At 43.6% G+C, this 20401-nt stretch overlaps 1 protein-coding gene across 2 annotated transcripts; it reads right to left on the minus strand.

Annotated features, from left to right (window-relative positions):
• Window positions 1–2951: 2951 nt before the first annotated feature.
• LOC132218125 (polyunsaturated fatty acid lipoxygenase ALOX12-like) lies at window positions 2952–19640 on the minus strand. 2 transcript variants are annotated; one of them, XM_059668897.1, is made up of 14 exons: window positions 19437–19640; window positions 18687–18888; window positions 17362–17443; window positions 17137–17259; window positions 16943–17046; window positions 16532–16692; window positions 15601–15744; window positions 14752–14961; window positions 11908–11994; window positions 11507–11676; window positions 10873–10994; window positions 3556–3656; window positions 3257–3427; window positions 2952–3131 (listed from the first exon to the last, which is right to left on the minus strand). In XM_059668897.1, the coding sequence occupies exons 1-14, from the start codon at window positions 19569–19571 to the stop codon at window positions 2952–2954; spliced, it is 1992 nt and encodes a 663-aa protein (XP_059524880.1). In that variant the 5' UTR covers window positions 19572–19640. The 2 variants fall into 2 exon arrangements, with proteins under 2 accessions (XP_059524880.1, XP_059524879.1); XM_059668896.1 differs by having other exon boundaries at window positions 11507–11668; window positions 11900–11994.
• Window positions 19641–20401: the final 761 nt, after the last annotated feature.

Genomic DNA, 20401 nt, shown 5'->3' on the forward strand with positions numbered 1-20401 from the left:
AACATTGTATCCCCTGGCAGATTAATTATTGTTATAGGCTAAATGTTAATGTTCACCTTTCCCCTCTCAATTCATATGTTGAAAACTTAATGTCCAATGTGATGAAATTATGAGTCAGGGCCTTTGGGAGAGTCTTAGGTCCTGAGGGTAGAGTCTTCGTGAATGGGACTAGTGCCTCTATAATAAGGCCTTAGAGAGCTTCCTTGTCCCTTTGCCATGTGAAGATACAACTTTTTTTGAGTCTGTAAGCTGGAAGAGCGCCCTGACCTGAGTATGCCAGCACCTGGATCTTAGACTTCCAGCCTCCAGAATTGTGAGAAATAAATTTGGTAGTTTATAAACCCTACATACTGTGATATTTTGTTATAGTAACCCCAATGGACTGAGACAGGAAGTTTTTCTATTTTACTTAGATGCTTTATATGGGATGAATGCATAATTTTAACAAATGAATTTTTTTTAATATTTTTATTGATTTCAGAGAGGAAGGGAGAGGGAGAGAGAGATATATAGAAACATCAATGATGAGAGAGAATCATTGATCAGTTGCCTTCTGCACACCCCCTCTGGGGATCGAGCCCATAACCCAGGCATGTGCCCTTGACCGGAATCGAACCTGGGACCCTTCAGTCCGCAGGCCAACACTCTATCCACTGAGCCAAACCGGCTAGGGCAACAAATGAATTTTTAACATCTAGTTATAGAATTGTATGCTTTGTTTTTATAACAAAATACTACAGTCCTTGTTCATCACTGACACTTCTTGATCATTTCCTCTTTCTCCTTCTTAAACATAACCAGTTCTCAATCTTTTCATCAATTTCTACCAACTACTATTTTACCATGTGGTAATTGTCTACTTATTCTTAAGTCAATTCCCTTCACTCCTTGAAGATCTTATTTCTAGATCATGAACTGTATTCCCAATACTATTATCATCATTCCTGATGAGTAAAAAGAGTGTTGATATATTCTGCCCTCTCTTTTCTATAGATGAAATATCCCTATCATAAAATAGGCCAACCTTCCATTTATAAATTAGGTCCCCTTATCTCTCAAAGACATCTTGCTAACTCTTCCTATGCATTACCAATCTTTCTGTTTCTCTTGGATCTTTTTCATCAGCACTAAAGTATGCTGTTAATTTTCCTAATCTTAAATGTCCCTCTACTCCAGTTCTCCTTCCAGTTACCACAGTCTTTCTCTAACAATGAAGTCACACTTTTAAAAGATTAAGCATCTAACTTATAAAATTAGAAAAATAACAAAAGAAAAATCTGAACAAGTATAGGGGGAAGAAATTGTGACTATAAAACCATAAAATAACACATTCGAAAACAGACACAGTTGAGAGAAACAAAAAAAGCCAAATATTGGTTCTTTCAGAATATCAGTATAACTGATGGCAAGATTGATCAAGAAAAAAGAAAGTTAAAAACAGCAATAGTCACAATGAAAAGGAACCATAGTGACAGTTACTGCAGATAATTAATAAAAGAATATTGAAAAAATGAAATGACAATAAATTTAATCAAATGTAAAAAAACCAGGGAAAAGGTAGAGCTAAATATAACTGAAGAGAAAATAGAAAACTTGAATAACCCTATAACTATTAAAAAATGTTAATATGTATTTTTAAATCTTCACATGAAAAAAGCCACCAGACCTAGATAATAGCAACAGGTGAAATTCTATAAAACATTCTAGGAAAAGGTAATTCAAATCTTATTATAAAACTAGAGTCCTGGTGCACAAATTTGTGCACAGGTGGGGTTTGGCTGCCCACCCCAATGGGGGCCAATCGGGGCTGGGCCAGTGGGGTGGCGGGGATGCTGGAGGTTGGCCCCCAGCCCTGCCCCCAATCGGGGTGGGGTGGCCAATTGGGGGCTGGGCTGGCCAGGGGAGGGGCCACGGTAGGGTGGGGGTGTTGATTGGGGCCCTGATTGGGCCTTTTGGCCACTGCAGTGCGCATCATAGCAACTGGTCGTTCCAGTTGTTCTGTTGTTCCAGTAACTTGGATTTTATATATATAGATTTCCCTAAATGACACCGAATGAGGAATTCTACCCTACTTACTCTTTGGGGAAATGACAGCCTTCTTAACAAAAAAATGACAAGGATAGCTCAAGAGAAAACTATAGCCCAGTCTTATTTATGAACTATGTAATGTGAAGTATATAAACAAAATAAGCAAATTCAATTCACAATGCTTATAGATAACTCAGTGTATATTTTCCAAAAATGAAAAATTGGCTTAAGATTTTAAAAATTATGTAGATGCAAAGCAATTCTGATAAAAATCATAAGAGGTTTTATTTTTGGAACTAGAAAAGCTGGTCCTAATATTTTTATGAAAGGCTAGAAGCCCGAGGAAAGCCAAAGACCTCTAAAGAACAAATTAGATGAAAAGATCATCAAATGGTAGGCTACATTAAGTATAAAGCTGTAGTACTTATGTGAATGTGGTATAATTACTGGACAGCTGAGAACTAGACTCATTCATAGATGCAAACTTGATTTATGTCAGCATTATAGAATCATGGGGAGAATGGGCTTTTCAGTGAAAAGTGCTGTGATATCTGATTACCCAGAGCAGAAAAAAAGAAATGGAATTGACTTTTACCCAACTATATTTAAATATTAGTTCTACCTATAAAACAAATTTTTAAATCACTTATGTCAGTGATAATGTAATGTCATTACATAAGGACTTTATGACAAATGGAGAAGACAAAATTTTCAGGGGAAAGAAAATGTTATGTGAGATAGTTGATTTCTGAGGGAGTTGGTTTCAAGGTAAAGATTATTATATTAGGGAAACTAGAAGTTAGGACAATGCCTCATATTAGTGAGACATTTAGGTAGGGAAATCAAAAGGAGAAAATAGAGCCATAGCAATTCAGACCCATGAAAACAATAAAAATCAGGGGAAAATGTTAAGCATGGTGGGCTCAGATAGCAACACTGCTCTCTATGAGGCTGGGCTTCAGGTATTCATAGGGAAGGTCTAGCTGCTCATTCCGGGCCACGATTTCCCTTTCCAGGTTGTCCAGATCAGCCTGAAACTGCCTTAAAACAGCCTTGGGCTCAGGACCTGAGAAATGCTCTTCTTGGTGATGCCCCAGTGGTACCTGAAGCAGAAAGAAAGGATTAATTATCTTCTTGTACCAAGAAAAGGGACCCAAACTCCAGTCCCTCACCCTAAAGTCTCCTTGTCAGCATCAGTCCCCTCAGAGCTCCAGAGGTCCCCTCTCACCATGTCTGCTGGTGGCCGGCTTAGGAGCCATGGGAGAAACATCTGAAGACTGGTCTGCCAGACATTAGGCAGTGAGCCCATCACTGTGTCCATTGTGACATCTTCCTTGGTGGTGGGTGGGGGCATCCGCATTGAGCCTGGGGCATTAGGGACCCAGGCAAACCAGTCGAACTGGGGGAGGAAGAATCTGGAGTCACTCAGAAACTCTGGTTCAGGACCCTATACTCAAGCTTTCTCCTTCAAGTGTCCCCTAGACCAGAAGCTTTTTCTCAGAGACCCAGATTTTCAGTTGTGCATACCTGGCCCGTGTTGACTGCTGCATGCTGGGCAGAGCATGTGAAGATGCACATGGTAAGGAAATGACAGAGCTGAGCCCGAGACTGGAAAGAGACAGGGAAACCTAGAGAAAAGAACAAAGCTTAGAAACTGCAATTCCAAAGGAGATAAGGAAGTAAATGCTGTTATCTTGGCATGTCCATATATTAGACTAGTTAGTGTTCATTCATTCAAAAAGTCATGAACTACTCTGTACCAGACACTATACAGGCACTGGGAATATGTTGGTGGGCAAAACAGACTATGGTAGTGAAGAATGATAATAAACAGAATAACTAAGAAAAATTTACACACAGTTTGTTAGGTAGTAACAAGTATACAAGTAAGGCAGGAAAGGGAGATATGAGATGTAAAGGGGGGTAGTTAATAATTTAGTCAAGAGACCAGTCCTTGCTTTGCTGCTGACTAACTGCTTAGCTTCTCTGAGCTGCTATTTAGCTTACTCTGAGAATAGAGATAATAATTGTTACCTTGTAAAGGGATGGTCCATGGAGATGGTTCATATAAACCCCCTCAGTCCATTGTAGGTGTGTTTATAAGGTGGGGAGTGGGCAGGACTGAGAGGCTGGTTGGACTAATACAGTGATGGTGGACCTATGACACGCGTGTCAGAGTTGACACACGAACTAATTTTTTTGGTTGATTTTTCTTTGTTAAATGGCATTTAAATATATAAAATAAATATAAAAAGTATAAATCTTTGTTTTACTATGGTTGCAAATGTCATAAAATTTCTATATGTGACACGGCACCAGCGTTAAGTTAGGGTTTTTCAAAATGCTGACACGCCGAGCTCAAAAGGTTCGCCATCACTGGTCTAATAGCCAGTGTTCAAAAGTGGTTAAAAGCAACAGGGGAGAGGTAGACAACCCAAAATAAAATGGCACAAAAGAGGAACAGGCTCCACATAAAGGAAGATATCCCTGTGGCTACTAAGCCTAGGACAGGTTCCTCGGTTCTACCAGTCCCTGGGAGAACACAACTTAAACTCAAATGTGAAAACACAACACATTCACAATGTGACCAAAGTATTTTTTCAAAATATTTGAGAAGGTATTGACTATAACTCATATTCTGTGGAGGGAGGGTAAATATATATAGCACTTGGGAAAACTGTCAGAAACCACTAAAACTGAACATACACATATCCTATGACCATCAATTTCACTTCTAGATACACACCCAACAGAATTGTACACACGACATTGTTCACAGCAGCAATGACATTAATGGCCTCAAAATGGAAACAGCCCAAATACCCATCAATGGGAGAAAGGAAAAATAAAGTCTATCATAATCACAAAATAGAGTAATATGATTAGCGATCCAAAAGGCGGCTGACAGGACGGCAGTGAGGGAGAGAGTGTGAGGGAGGGAGGGAGCGAAAGGGGAGTGCATGGGCATGTGGGGCGTGTGTGTGTGTGTGTGTGTGTGTGTGTGTGTGTGACAATTATATTCCACAGGACTTTTGGGGGTTGGCGGACCAGGCTCCCCTAGCTGGGCAGCCTCTCCCACCGCTGCAATCTCTCCCAGAGCAGCTGGCTCTACCTCAGAGGCCTCGCCATCTTGAAAGGGAGAGCTGCTGTGATGGGGAGCCCAGTCTCACCTCCACCCGGGGAGCCCGCAGACACCACCTGGGACCCTACAGCCACACCAGCCAGGGACCTGCTGCCTTGGCTGTGAACCCATGAACACCGAGACTCCAGCCTCCCCGGCCACGGTCTCCTAAAAAGTTTGTCCGGGGAGGCAAAATGGCAGCTGAATAGACAGACATGTCCTGTGCCTTCTCACAGATCAGATAGAACAGTGGTTCTCAACCTTGGCTGCACATTAGAATCACCTGGGAATCTTTTTAACATCCTGATTTCTGGGCCTCATCCTCGGGAAATTCTGTTTCTTTGTTACTGATGCTGTGGCCCCGCCCCATAACAAAGAAACAGAATTTCCGGAGGATGAGGCCCAGAAATCAGGATTTTAAAAAGATTCCCAGGTGATTCTAATGTGCAGCCAAGGTTGAGAACCACTGAGTTAGAAGAAACAACTAAATTGAATAGCATCCACCTGGAATTGGCACATTAAACACAGCTGGTGAGACAATCCGCGGCCTGAAATGACAGAGACACCTGGAGAAGGTAGGATCAGGTATCTGGGCTGGAGAGAAAAACGCACAAACACAGGGACTAGAGGAGTGGTTCTCAACCTTCCTAACGCCGCGACCCTTTAATACAGTTCCTCATGTTGTGGTGACCCCCAATTTCATTGTTACAAATTGAACATAATTAAAGCATAGTGATTAATCACAAAACAATATGTAATTATATATGTGTTTTCCGATGGTCTTAGGCGACCCTGTGAAAGGGTCGTTCCACACCCAAAGGAGTTGCAACCCACAGGTTGAGAACCGCTGGACTAGAAGGTCAGAAGGAAACTGCTGCGCCAACTCCACGTTCCATGGGGACACGCATAACACTTGACTGTGGAAGGGGGTCCACAGAGCTGCTGCAGCGGGGGACTCTAGATCTAACTCCACAGCCATGGAAGGCTGCACCCAGAAAGGCTGCCTGAAGTTCTGCACTGGCTGCGCATTGCTGGGGAGAGAATTGCGCAGCGGCACAGTTGCTCTGTCTTTATATTTTCTTTGCTTTTACTCGCTAAACTCAGTACATAGGATCTTTTGATAACAAATACCCAGCGAGGCTGCGGTGCAGGTGGACGTGGTTTGGTGGAGGCTGGGGAGCAAAGCAGGGAGGGGCGACCAGGAATCCAGCTCTGGGACAGCCTGGTCCCTCCAACCCTAAACAGCCATTTTTCTCCAGAAGAGCTAGCACCTCCTAGCGGCCCTGGAAGCTAATACAGGAATACCACCGCCTAGAGCCCATATGAGAAATAGATGCTTGTGTAAATACGACTGAAAGTAGGGAGACAAAGCGGGCAGATAGGTTCCGCACGCCTAAACCCAAGCCTCTGGAGACAGACACAGAGGAGCAGTAGGTCAGTGGGAACTTCAACATGGTCCTGACTACCTAACAGGAAAATGAGAAGTGCCAGACAGAACAGTAGAGAGGGGTCTTAATCCAGCCCCCATGGGACGTTAAAACTCAGCTGAAGCAAATGACACTTCACTACTTCACTTTTTAATTTTTTATCTTTTACTTAAGAAAGAAATGCTAAAGGAATTGCTGTAAAAAGAAGAAATAGGAAGTGAAGAAGGAACACAGGTATAAAAAATAAAAATAGTGACAAACAAGCACCTATTTACATTTACCTTAAATGTAAATGGATTAAATGCTCCAATCAAAAGACACGGCGTAGCTGAATGGATTAGAAAACATGACCCATATATCTACTGTCTACAAGAGACCCACATCGGAACCAAAGACTCACAAAGACTGACAGTGAAGGAATGGAAAATATTTCTCAGGCGAATGGAAATGAAAAAACAAAGCAAAAAACAAAACTGGGTTACAATACTTATATATGACAAAATAGACCTCAAAGTGAAGGCCATAACAAGAGATAAGGAAGGCCACTTCATAATACTAAAAGGAGCAATTCAGCAAGAGGTATAACTCTGGTAAACATGTATGCTTCCAATACAGGAACACCCCAATACATAAAAAACTCCTGGAACATATCAAGAGAGAGAGATTGACAGCAATACAGTCATAGTAGGGAATTTTAATACCGCATTGACACCACTGGATAAATTTTCTAAACAAAAAATCAGCAAAGAAACATCAATCCTAAATGACTCACTAGATCAGAAGGAATTAATTGACACCTTCAGAACATTTCACCCTAAAGCTACAGAATATACGTTCTTCTCAAACGCACAGAGGACATTTTCAAAGATAGAACAAATATTGGGACACAGGCAAAGTCTCTTCAAATTCAAGAAGATAGAAATCATATCAAGCATCTTCTCAGATCACAGTGGCATAAAATTAGAAATCAACTACAATAAAAACAATGAAAAAAATCAAACACTTGGAGGCTAAATAGCATGATATTAAACAATGACTGGGTAACCAAAGAGATCAAGAGAGAAATGAAAAGCATTCTGATAACAAACAACAATGAAAACAAACAATCCAAAATCTATGGGACACAGCGAAAGCAGTGCTGAAAGGGAAGTTATTAGCTTTACAGGCCTACCTCAAAAAACAAGAAAAAATGGTAATAAATATCTAACCTTGCAACTTAAAGAATTAGAAAGAGAGCAAAAAGAATATCCCAGAGTGAGGAGAAGGAAGAAAATAATAAAGATCAGAGCAGAATTAAACGACATAGAGACAAAAAATACCACAAACAAACAAACAAAAACAACAATACAAAAGATCAATGCAACCAAGAGCTGGTTCTGTGAAAGGATAAACAAGATTGATGAACCTCTAGCCAGGCTCACCAAGAAACAAAGAGAGAGGACTCAAATAAACAAAATCGGAAATGAAAGAGGTGAAGTAACAACAGACCCCATAGAAATACAAAGAATTGTAAAAATTTATTATGAACAACTCTACTCCAACAAACTGGACAGCCTAGACAAAATGGACATATTCTTAGAAAAAACACAAGCTTCCAACACTCAATCAGGAAGAATAAAAAAACCTGAGTAGGCTGATAACTACCAATGAAATTAAAGCAGTAATCAAAAATCATCCAGCAAACAAAAGCCCTGGTCTGGACAGCTTTACAGGGGAGTTTTACCAAACATTCAAAGAACTAAAACCTATCCTTCTCAGACTATTCAAAAAAAATTCAAGAGGAAGGCACACTTCCAAGCTCTTTCTATAAAACCAGCATTACCCTAATTCCAAAACCAGATAAAAACACCACAAAGAAAAAGAACTACAGGCCAATATTCCTGATTAACATAGATGCTAAAATCCTCAACAAAATTCTAGCAAATCGGATCCAGCATTATATTAGAAAGATCACACACCATGACCAAGTGGGATTTATTCTGGGGATGCCAGGATGGTACAATATCCACAAATCAATAAATGTGATACATCACATAAATCAAGAGACCAAAATCACATAATCATATCAATCAATGCAGAAAAAGCATTTAACAAAATCCAACACCCTTTCTTGATAAAAACCCTCAGCAAAGTGGGAATAGAGGGATCATACCTCAACATAATAAGAGCCTTATATGACAAACCTACAGCCAACATCATACTCAATGGGAAAAAACTAAAACCATTTTCCCTAAGAACAGGAACAAGACAGGGACACCCACTTTCACCACTCCTTTTCAGCATAGTACTGGAAGTGCTAGCCATAGCAATTAGACAAGAAGAAGAAAAAAAAGACATCCAAATTGGAAAAGAAGAAGTAAAACTTTTGTTATTTGCAGATGACATGATACTGTACATAGAAAACCCTAAAGACTCCATCAAAAAATTACTGGATGTAATACATGAATTCGGTAATGCAGGAGGATACAAAATTAACACCCAGAAACCTATGGCTTTTTTATACACCAATAATGAACTCACAGAAAGAGAAACTAAAAAAAACCACCCATTTACTATTGCACCAAAAAAATTTAAGATACCTAGGAATAAACTTAACTAAGGACGTAAACAACCTGCAATCAGAAAACTACAGGACATTGAAAAAAGAGAGAGGAAGACATACACAAATGGCAGAACATACCATGTTCATGGATTGGTAGAATCAACATCATTAAAATGGCCATACTACCCAAAGCAATTTATAGATTCAAGCAATTCCCATTAAATTACCAACAGCATATTTCACAGACGTAGAACAAACTCTCCAAAAATTCATCTGGAATAATGCACCAGTGGGGTCCCTCGGCCTGGTCTTCACCCTCTTGCAATCTGGGACCCCTCAGGGGATGTCGGAGAGCCAGTTTGGGCCCAACATTGGAACAACGGGTTGCTGTGATGTGCACTGACCAGCAGGGAACAGATGCTCAATGCAGGCGCTGCCCCCTGGTGGTCAGTGTGAGCACAGCTCAGCCAGAAGCCGGAGTCATGGCTGGTGAGTGCAGTGGTAGTGGCGGGAGCCTCTTTTGCTTCCGGGCAGTTGGACATCCCTCAAGGGCTCTTGGACTGCGAGGGGGTGCCGGCCGGGTTGAGGGACCTGCCCCCAGCAAGTGCACGAATTTCATGCACCGGGCCCCTACTGCTGCAATAAAAAAGAAGGAACATTTACCATTTGCAACAGCGTGGATGGACCTGGAGAGCATTATGCTAAGTGAAATAAGCCAGTTGGAAAAAGATAACTATCACATGGTCTCACTTATACGTGGGATATAATGAACAACATAAACTGATGAACAAAAATAGATTCAGAGACTAAGAAACACTTAGCTTGAGAGACAGAACTGAGACATTTTGGTCATGAAGGGCTGATGAAGTGCCATTGCATGAATGGGGAAGGTACAGCCCCAGATACTTTGAGGTAAGACTCCACTCCGTGGTAGGTGTGTGGTTTACTGATGTTTGCATTACAAGTTCTTAGCTATTCGCTACAGTTATTGCATGGAAGGAATGGAAGGGATTCAAGGTATTGGTGTGAAGTGTGAAATGGGAAGGAGCTAAAGGATGATTCAAAACAACCCCGGTTGGCCTACGTGTACTAGAGAGAGGACTATGAATCTGGGAAGTGCTCAAGAAAGGTTATTTCTTTGTTATAGATTTAAAAAAACGGGGTAGGGGACCTGAAGGTAGTTCACCAGTGAGGAGAGTACTTTTATCTAAGAAACTTGAGTTCCAAAGATCATGACACTGACTGGGTTTAAGTCAAAATATATACATTATTGAGACTACATCTAGAAATGACCTTGCACCATGGCAGGTGTGCATGATGTCTGGATCCTCTCTGTGTGCTGGACAGTAGAAGGAAGGAGGAAAAGGTGTGTGTGTGGGGTAGCTAGGATGGGCTGTCATGCGCTTTTGTGGGGATAATCTCCCCATTTCTATCCTTAAGTAAGGAAATAGACAGTTATTAGGAGAGAGCCTGGCAGGGCCTGGGCAGATTCTTTACTGGCTATAGTTCTGGCCTTATTAGTCCCCTTGGCTGGTAAGGGGTATCTATGAAAAAGCATGAGGGTCTCTGCGGAGGACAATCCTTAGGATTCTAGAATTGTCCTGAGTCTTAGGAGATGGGAATCAGATTCAGATGTTTCATGTGTGGAGGGATGGGCATGATGAGGGGTTATAATTGTCCCCAGATGGGCAAGACTGAGAAGGGGTTCTTGGGAGAGTGTCCAAGGATTTCTCTTCTCTGGGGAGGGACCTCACCTCGGTCCTGGGCCTGGCACAGCCCCACCTCAGTGATCTCCCGACACCAGGCTTGCAGCTCAGGGTCTCCTCTCACGACGTCATCCTCGTGGTAGAAGAGGTGGATGATCCCCTCCACATACCTGCCCAGAGGAGAAGGGACTGAGCTCCTTGAGAGTAGAGGACTGTAGCCTCAGACTTCTACTCTTTTTCTGTGGCTTCTATCCATCTGACTCTCACTGTGTCTGGGGACAGATCTCGCAAGACTTGCCTTTAAGACATTCCCTAGTTCTTTCTACACACTAGTTTAGAAAGGAAGAAAATGTGGATCATTCATTTAAGAATTCCGTATACATGGTTGATAGTCACTCTTTGTAACAAAATCCCTGATTCTACCAAATTCCTTAGTTTTACCCACCCACACAATTCTGCCTACTTACACTGGCTATTTCAGTCTCCCCATTTTCAGAACCCACCCATTGTCTTCTTATTCTTTCTCATCAATCTCAGGATTGAGTCCCCTGCTTCTCCTGTCTGAACCTCCTGTCTGGACCTTCTTATTTCATGTTCCTTTTGTCCCATGCTGACCTCAGGCCAAGCCCCATTTTCACTATTCCTAATGCCCCCTTTTTACTCAGCTCCCACTCTCACCCACCGAGCAATGATCTCCCAGAGTCGTAAAGCATCATGGGCATAGAGGGCACTTGGGATTCCCAGCAGGCCCCGATCAGCCAGATCATCCGGAGGACAGAGGGAGCGGTAGGTCAGCTGAGTCATGGCCCGGCGGATCAATTGCACATGCCCCCCTCCACCTGTGCTTCCTGCCTGTGCCAATAGACATGAGAGGTCTTGAGGGGAGAAACAGAGCTGGAGAACATAGCATAGTATATGAAGTGGTCAGATGTGGGCTTTTGAGATTCAATGACATTGGCATAAAGGGACAAGGCTCCTGGGTTTAAGGGTCAGGACATTCATACAAGGGGGACTGGAAGCTTGAAAGTGACAGGAGGTCATGCAGATTTGGATGATTAGGTGTCCACGCCATTACCTCCTTACCTTATCAAATAAACCTCCATCTGAGATGAGTTGAGTTCGTGCCCGGGTGTTGATTTCCATGGTGTAGCGGGTGTGTGGGATCAGGAGCTGGATGGAGAAGGTTGGAGGGGGTGGGTTATGTACAACATGCTTGGGTCCTTCTTTATTAGGGAGTGGCAGTCAGCATGGAGACTTTCTGTCCTCTTGATGCTTTCCTACCTGCTGGTGCCTTTGCCGGCTGGTCTCATTCTTCTCTGATCTCTTAGTCTCATGTTCTCCCATTGCTCTGTGAGTTGAGCTTTGGAGTTTGACTGGCCGGGATTTTAATTTACACGTCACCACTTACTTTCATACTTGGACAAGATAATAAACCCTCTAAGCGCCCATCTCTTTACAGGAGATGACAATATGGTCTCATTACGGGTGCTGTGGTGATGCTTATGTATATAATGTATGAGAATGTTCAGCACATTGCCTAGCACATAGATGTCCTTGAATAGTAGCTGTTATCATTACCTTTATTATTCCACCTTGAGTATAGATGTTCTTTGAGAATCAGTCCTTTAACTTTTGATTTTTTAAATAATTTTTTTCTATCATACACATCCTTACAGTTTAAAGTATTAATTTTCAAAGCTGCTCCTCCAACCTCTAGTCATTTTACTCGCATTTTTAAAATTTTGGGATTAGGAATTGCGTGGGTAGGGTACTTTCAGTCAGAATTAAAGGAACCATATTGATCTACCTTCTTTATAAGCCAAGGGGCTGTTGTCAAACCTCCTCCTACCACCAATTAGGCACTGTTAATTTCTCCTGCCTTCCCTTGGCCATTATAAAAAAGCCATCTGATCCTCATGTGCATCATCCTCATGATCCGCCGGGCCATGACTCCACAATTTTGTTTTCATCCAGGAGCCGATTCATACATTATTGTTATCTATGTGAGCTAGTGATGCTACAGAGAAGAAAGGACCCAACTGATATCATTGGTAGCAACATATCAAGGCAACTCACATTGGTCTGAAACTTCAGAAAGATTAAAAAATATGCCGAGTTTCACAGAAAGCCCAAGGTCTACATCAAGAGTAGACCAGAAAACAAATAACTAATCACAATAGCAAGAACTACTATTTTTTGTAGCATTTAGCCTGTGTCATGCTGCTGTTCTGTTATTCCTCATTAATTCCATAATGAAGCTCCTATTACCCCCATTTAGAGATTAGAATACTGAGAACACATCTGGTAAGAACTGAGGCCAGGATTCAGGATTCAGATCCCAGCAGTCTGAATGCAGAGCTGGCACAGGTAAATAGATGAAATGGGCAGGCTTAGCCCTCCTGCGTGGCCTACCATGGGAAGAAGTTGTTATGGTGAAAGGAAACACGTGTAGAGGGGGCTGTGAAAAGGGGATTTAGAAGAGTGAAAGTGGGTTCAACCACTAAGATACACAGAAGATGGTGCTGCAAAGGCATCATAAAGTCAATCAAATCCAAGATAAAGGAATTCTGTTAGTGTCTACCATGTCTATGTTACTCTAGAACCCTAAGGGGTCATCACTTCCAATGGACAAGTTTGGGGATAAAGGTGGGGTCTCTGGAGGAAGCACAATTCAGATATTCTACCTAGCATGTACTCACATATCTTGATACCACTTCAAACTCCATGTACCTAAAACTGAACATCTCATCTTTCACCTCAAACTGGATTTTTAAAAAAATATATTTTATTGATTTTTTACAGAGAAGGAGAAGGATAGAGAGTTAGAAACATCGATGAGAGAGAAACATAGATCAGCTGCCTCCTGCATGCCCCCTACTGGGCATGTGCCTGCAACCAAGGTACATGCCCTTGACCAGAATCAAACCTGGGACCCTTCAGTCCCCAGGCCGATGCTCTATCCACTGAGCCAAACCGGTTACGGCTCAAACTGGATTTTCTTGATTGTATTGTTTCTGACAATTCATAAGCCTGTATCATTTTTCCTCCTGTTACTACATGTGAAGTGTCATCAAGATTTTAAAAACAGTTTTAAGCAAGCACAAGGCTATTTTTGCTGCCTTCTCACTAGCAATAGATCCTAGGCTCACTCTTTTATAAGATCACAATATTTCTAGATCAGTACAACTCTATCTACCAGGTGGGCTCCTAGTTATTGCAGCAGCTCAGACCTCTGAGCTTTCTCTCCAATCTTGCACCCAGACATGCTGCAACTACTATTTCCTCTCATCACAAAGTCTTTGCATTTTCCTTTCTATTGATCTAACTACCATGTCATGCACCTCTCATTGGGCAGGATAAATAATGTATTGGGCTGCTCTTTTATTCATTTGGTCTTCTGCTTAATTATTCCCAAGTTGTAGTGGAACATTCTCCATAAAAATATAGTGTTTATTGCGCTCTCTCTTTATTTCAGAGTCTATTCCTAGATACTGTGTTTTTTTTTTTAAAAAAATAAAATTATATTCCTACTCTTCAATGGACTATGCTGGAGAATGTCAGAGCTGCTTTACAATAAATGCTGAATATATACTAAGTGATTTGACTTAGTAAAATAGATGGCATGGCACCTCTCTGTATTATTTTTAAAACTGCATGAAAATCTATGATAATTGCAAAATAAAAATTTAAATATTAGAAACAAAGCCACAAAGCTTAAGGTCCTGAAGCATCCATCTCTTCTTCTCTAGTTACACATTCCTATAAAGAATTTTTGTTATAATAAAATGGACACTTGCTCAATTAGAAAAAACATTGTTAACATGTTCCCAACCAGATGGCTTAGGATTTTTAAATCTGGGAGAATTGGTTTGTGTTTCCTTTCTCTGGGATGTGAGAGAGATGGGACATGGAGGGTAGAGGGTGTACCTTGAAGACAGGGTGCAGTCCTGGGAGGCACCTCATGGTGGCCACAGCGAAGACTTCAGCCAGTAGGTGAGTCTTCAGAATGTGATAGTGGAGCTCGTGTAGATGAAAATCTGAACTTCGGACCCAGGTCTTTGCCAGGAGCCAGGCAAGTGGAGGGTCTGAGGGCAGGAACAGTGATGGGGTGGGGTTGCCGGGATTGGGAGGCTCGATCTGCAATAAAGATAAATTAAGCATTCATTAACCTTATCACAGGTTAGACACCATGCTTAGTATTCTGGGGAAACACTTGTGACTAAGATTGTTATCTCCCAGAGGGTTATAATCTAGTAGGAGGAATGAGGACCCTTCCACTCCTCCTTACAGTAGCTGTGGGGAAGTGCGTGTGCCTTACTGGCCAGTTTCAAAGCCAGAGGAATTGGAAAGAGGTGTCCAGTATGACTGAGAGAAACCTGATGAGGGTGTGAGTTAGGATGGTAGAATAGGAGGGAGAAGCTGGACATGTGAGATACCTGACAGTTCTCATCAATTGATTGAGGAGAATAATAAAAATGAAAACATAATAAAAACAAGGGGTAAAAGACATCTAAGAAAGAAGGAATATTTCACAGATGCAAAGGTCAGAAAGAGATTGAGTAGCCTTAGGGTGAGAACCAACGGAGACCATTATGAGTCTTAGAAAGGCAATTTTGGGTATTGAGCAGGTTGCAAGGTTGAAATGAGAGACGGGAGATGAGGACAGGTCTCACTGACTGAGGCAGGGGTAGGTGACAAGAACCAGCTGTCTTTGTCCCTTGGCAGAAGTTGGGGATGAACACAGAGTAGTGTTAGGAGGAAACCCATATCACCTACCTGGATGACCATGGGTAGCAGCTTCCCACTGGGTTCCATCTTCAGCATGACAAGCGGGGCAGCTAGGTACTGCTGCTCTCCTTGGATCACATTGGCTGGAATTCCATCCAGTAGGATGAAGTCAGCCTCAAACAGGGAACCGTTCTGAGGAACAGAGGACCATACCCATGGTTAGTTGAAAGCATACCTCCACAGGGCCAAGGCAAATGAGAAGAAACATAAAGACTTTCACTCTCTTTTCTTGCCATTATCTTACATCACTACCAGAGTCCCAGTGGAGAAGTGAAGGAAGCACTAGAGCATCAAGTTCAAATTCTCTCATTTTACAGGGAGGGCTAAGACCCCATGAAAGGAATCTTCCCTAGAGACGTGGCTTGTCTATGTCAGAGGTAGTTTCAGAACTAGGTACTGTATGCCTGTTGATTCTGTACCACAGGTGTGCCAAACTCTTCCCTTGTTAAGTTGCCCAAGTTCCTTTCCCTAATATCTCCTAATGGTCTGCTTTATTGGCTGTATCAAGCCTTGATGCTTTCCCCTACATACTAGTACTTTATCTCCTATAGGATTTCTAGCAGAGGACTCTGTATCCAAGGACAGTGGCTCATCACAGCCTCCCTTCCCTGACTCACCTTTGGTCCCTCCCCTTCACCACTTCAATTCCCCACACAGACAAGAAGAAGACAATAAAGGGCTGTGGTTCTCAACCTTCCTAATGCCGCGACCCTTTAATATAGTTCCTCATGTTGTGGTGACCCCCAACCATAAAATTATTTTCGTTGCTACTTCATAACTGTAATTTTGCTACTGTTATGAATTGTAATGTAAATATCTGATATGCAGGATGTATTTAGGTGACCCTTGTGAAAGGGTCATTCGACCCCCAAAGGGGTCACGACCCACAGGTTGAGAACCACTGGGCTAGAGGCTGTACCTGGAGTTCTTTCTCCAACTGGGCCTGAAGCTCCTCCATCCCTGGGGGCAGCACCAGCCGGGAGGGCAGAGAGGTGGAGCGTCTCAACAGCATGGGGTTGGCGCCATTGAGGAACTGGTAGCCAAAAAGCTCATCGTTCTGCCAGCACTTTTGAACCTTCTCTGTGGGGTTGGTGTAGAGGTTAGGAGGAGGATATTCACCACAGCCCAATTTCCCTCTTCCCCAGACTCTAACCCAGGGATTTAGTAACATGGCTCCTCCATACCCAGTCCACATATTTTCATACCTGAGACATCTGTCAGATTCCCATGTATAAGTTCTTTTTTGGCAAGCAATTTTTGGGACTATGGAGTGTGACAGCTCAGTATCAGGGCCATCAAGGTGTTATGGAGACCTGGGGAAACCACTGACCAGCCAGGGCAGTCTTTTGACCCCAGAATAATTCATCAAAATCTTCTAGGCTGTTCCAGGACCTCGGGAGGGCATAAACATATTTGAGGGCAATCTCCATAATCCTAGAACAGACATTAAGGTTGAAACCAATTTACCAAATCCTTCCTGTTCCTGGATCCACCAGCCCTACTTTACTCTGACTGTTTCCTCACCCTGTAGTCACTGTCCATTCATAGTCCAGCTTCTTCTTCTCGTGGAATCTCATATTTACAGGTAGATCGTCCTTACTGCCTGCAGCTATTGTCAGGGGTAGCCCTTCTTTCCAGGTGGCCCAGCTAGCAGATGGGGACAAAGGTTATGGGAGGGATAGAAATCAGTGATGGAGGAAGTTGTCAGAGAAGGGGTTACAATTGGGAGGCTTCTAGTAGGGTGGTCACCAGTAGATTTGCTGTCTTTCCTCCAGTTCCTGTTCTCGATGCTTCTGGAACACATCCCAGGTGTTGTTTCCTGCCAGGCGGGCTAGGGAGACATTAAGGCAATTCTCCTCAATGCTTTCTTCAGTTTCATGCTATGCCCTTGCTTCTTCCAATCTCCCATTTCTTAGTTGCATGGTATCATACTCTTTTGCCATTTTTTTCTGGCTCTGTCTCCCTACTTAATTTACTAGTCATCCATCTTCACCCACTCCCCTTTCTTCATTTCACCAATCTCCAATCTCATATTTGTCCTGAAAGGAAAATACCATTTTTGACACCCTAATGTAACACTTAACTCCTATCTATCTATCTATCTATCTATCTATCTATCTATCTATCTATCTATCTTCTTCATTATCTATGAATTTCATTCTTAATCAGCTGAAATGTCAACACCTATCCTATATTATCAAACATTCCTTTGTTAATTTCCCCTGTTTCAGACCTTCCCTATCCACACCTTAATCTGTTCTTCAAAAATAACATATTTCAAGTTAGGTACACTTACTAGTACATCCTCTGACCTCCCTCAACCTACTTCCACTGTCACCTGTTCCCTGGCATAAGGTATTCTATGTGCGCCAAACCAAGTAATGGATCCATGTTGCTACATTTACCTGGCTTCATTTCACCTGTCCTCAACTCCACATAGTTTATAGTTGGTAACCTTGTTTAACCCTGCCCTCATCGGTACTTATACTTACTTGTGCCTCAAAGACATTTAGTTCAGGTTTCCAGTCTTACCTGTCATTTCCCTCAATTGTCTCTTGTACTTATTTCCTAAGGTAACCGATTCTCTGTTTGCTGTCCTCATTCACCCTCACCCCGTCATTGTGCTCCCTGCCCTCACAGTTGTCTTCCATGTTTTCACAGCCAAACCAGCTCTTCATGTCATATTGTTTGTTGCTCCTCTTCCCTGTCTCCTCTTGGGAATCACATGTGCTAGCCTCACCTGTCCCTGCCCTCCCATGTTCACAGTCAGGGAGAGATCTCCTTGCCCCTTTACTTTGGCTGTTTTGTTTCCCAGCATGGCTGCACCTCCCATTCTCTGTGCTCACCTTTTTGAGAGGTGGGATCTACACATCACTCATTTCCTTGTCCAGTCCCATTTCCAGTCCTTTTCATTCTATGTATACAGTCCCCCTCCATTCCTGTCTTGTCCATCTTTAACCTGCTGAGCATGTACTTTTTCAACCCCTCTAGGCACTTCCTCAGTGCTATCCCCTGCTTCCCCACCTCCAGTCATCCTTAGGTCCTGCACCCACTTCCCTGAGGCGGCCCCTCACCAGTGCCCTCGGGCAGAGTCAGCATGCCCTCGCCCTGCACCCAGCGGTAGCAGGGGAAGGCAGCCTCCTGGCATGGTTCAGGGCCCTGCACTGTGATGCGGTCACAGAACCAGGCATCGTCCACCAGGGAGTGGTGTTTGCGCAACTTCACAAACTGCAGTGGCCCCAAGTCCTGGGGAACGTCCTGTTCGAACTCCTCCACCTGTGGGGACCAGAACCAGGTGAGACTTAGTAGTGGGGACCCGGGAGAGGATGCGTAACTGAGGGTGCGGGGTCTTTTGTGGAGTCCAGTGCCAAGGCCTCCAGGGACAGCATTACCTCCTCCAACACCTGCTCGGTGGGTCTCTGATGCCTCATTGCACCAGGAGGATGAAGGACGCGGGCAAGGCCTATGGTGTCTTGAACAGAGCATCGTCACCTACACCCACGTACTAAATGAGCTCGCACTGCGCCCATGCCTGCGCTCTCAGAGGACCCTCCCCTTTGAACACAGATCCTGAAATGACACTGGCCTGGGGTCACTTGGGAAAGGAGTTGAGTCTGAGTGGAGGGGGAAGGGAGAAAGGGATCGAGCCCCTCCTGTGCCCTGGCTCTGACCCTCTCACCTATCCAGGCGCAGTTATCCCTTCTCACTGGAAGTCCCAGCCAGCATGGATGCTCCCTTACTGGCTCCAAGCTTCCTGTGTCCTGCTCACCCTATGAGGCAAGCCCAGCCCCACCAGGTTCTGAGCCCCCACTTCCCGTGCCCACCTGGCCCCTCGCTGGCCGCAGCTGCAGCTCCAGCTCCGCCTCCCCGCGCTCCCCGACCAGCCACAGCTGCACGCGGTTGAAAGACCCAGAGAAGAGCCAGGCTCCAGTGGCCACGTGGATGCGGTAGCAGCCCATGGCAGCAGGTGGGCTTGCCTGGGTGGCAGAGGTTCTGTTACTGGTACCAAAGATTCCGTGGCCAGGCTTCGTCCTGCTGCCTCAGGACAAGTCCGGGGCTTAATAAAGCAGCACTGCGTGTGCCAGCCCACTCCAGGATTGGGCCCCACCCCAGACAAACCAGAACCTGGGATTAGCCCAGAGGTGGGGGAAAGGTGCCTACCACTCTCAGCAAAGTGCTGAGAATGGGGCTTAGAGGGAGATGAGGAGCTGAGCCTGGGTGGAGAAAGAGATAGAGAGGGTAAGGGAGGTTCCACCAGAGTTTTCTTTCTAGGCTCTCATTCCCCCAACCACACCCCCCTGCCTGGTTGTACTACATTTTCCGAAGGGGTCCTGGGTGCCATCCCTTTTCATTCTTGCAGTGTCTGGTGCCCCTGGGCAACTGTACTCATATTCTATTCACCTACCAGGTCTGTGTGCCAAAGGGGCACTGGGATTCCCAATATGGGCCAGAGAAAGTTCTTGCAGGACACTCTAGAGGCCAGGGATGAGTTAGAGTATTTCCTGTAATAAACTTGTGGTGCCCAATTCAGCTAGAGAGCAGCTAATGTATTCCTTTTCTCCCTTTTGTTTTCTATCCACACCCCCATCCTAAGACAGACAACCAATGTCACTATTTACTGTTTCTGCTTCTCCACATCTTTCTGTTAATGGGATTGTTTCATGTGGTTTATGTCATTTCTTCCACAAAAATGAGGTCACACTACACATTTTATTTTGTTGGAGGTTACTTTCCATAGTTAACAATACATGATGAGAATATCTTCAGATCAATAGATGGAGACCTAACT

This window comes from Myotis daubentonii, chromosome 16 (genome assembly GCF_963259705.1).
Source record: "Myotis daubentonii chromosome 16, mMyoDau2.1, whole genome shotgun sequence".
Taxonomy (NCBI): Eukaryota; Metazoa; Chordata; class Mammalia; order Chiroptera; family Vespertilionidae; genus Myotis; species Myotis daubentonii.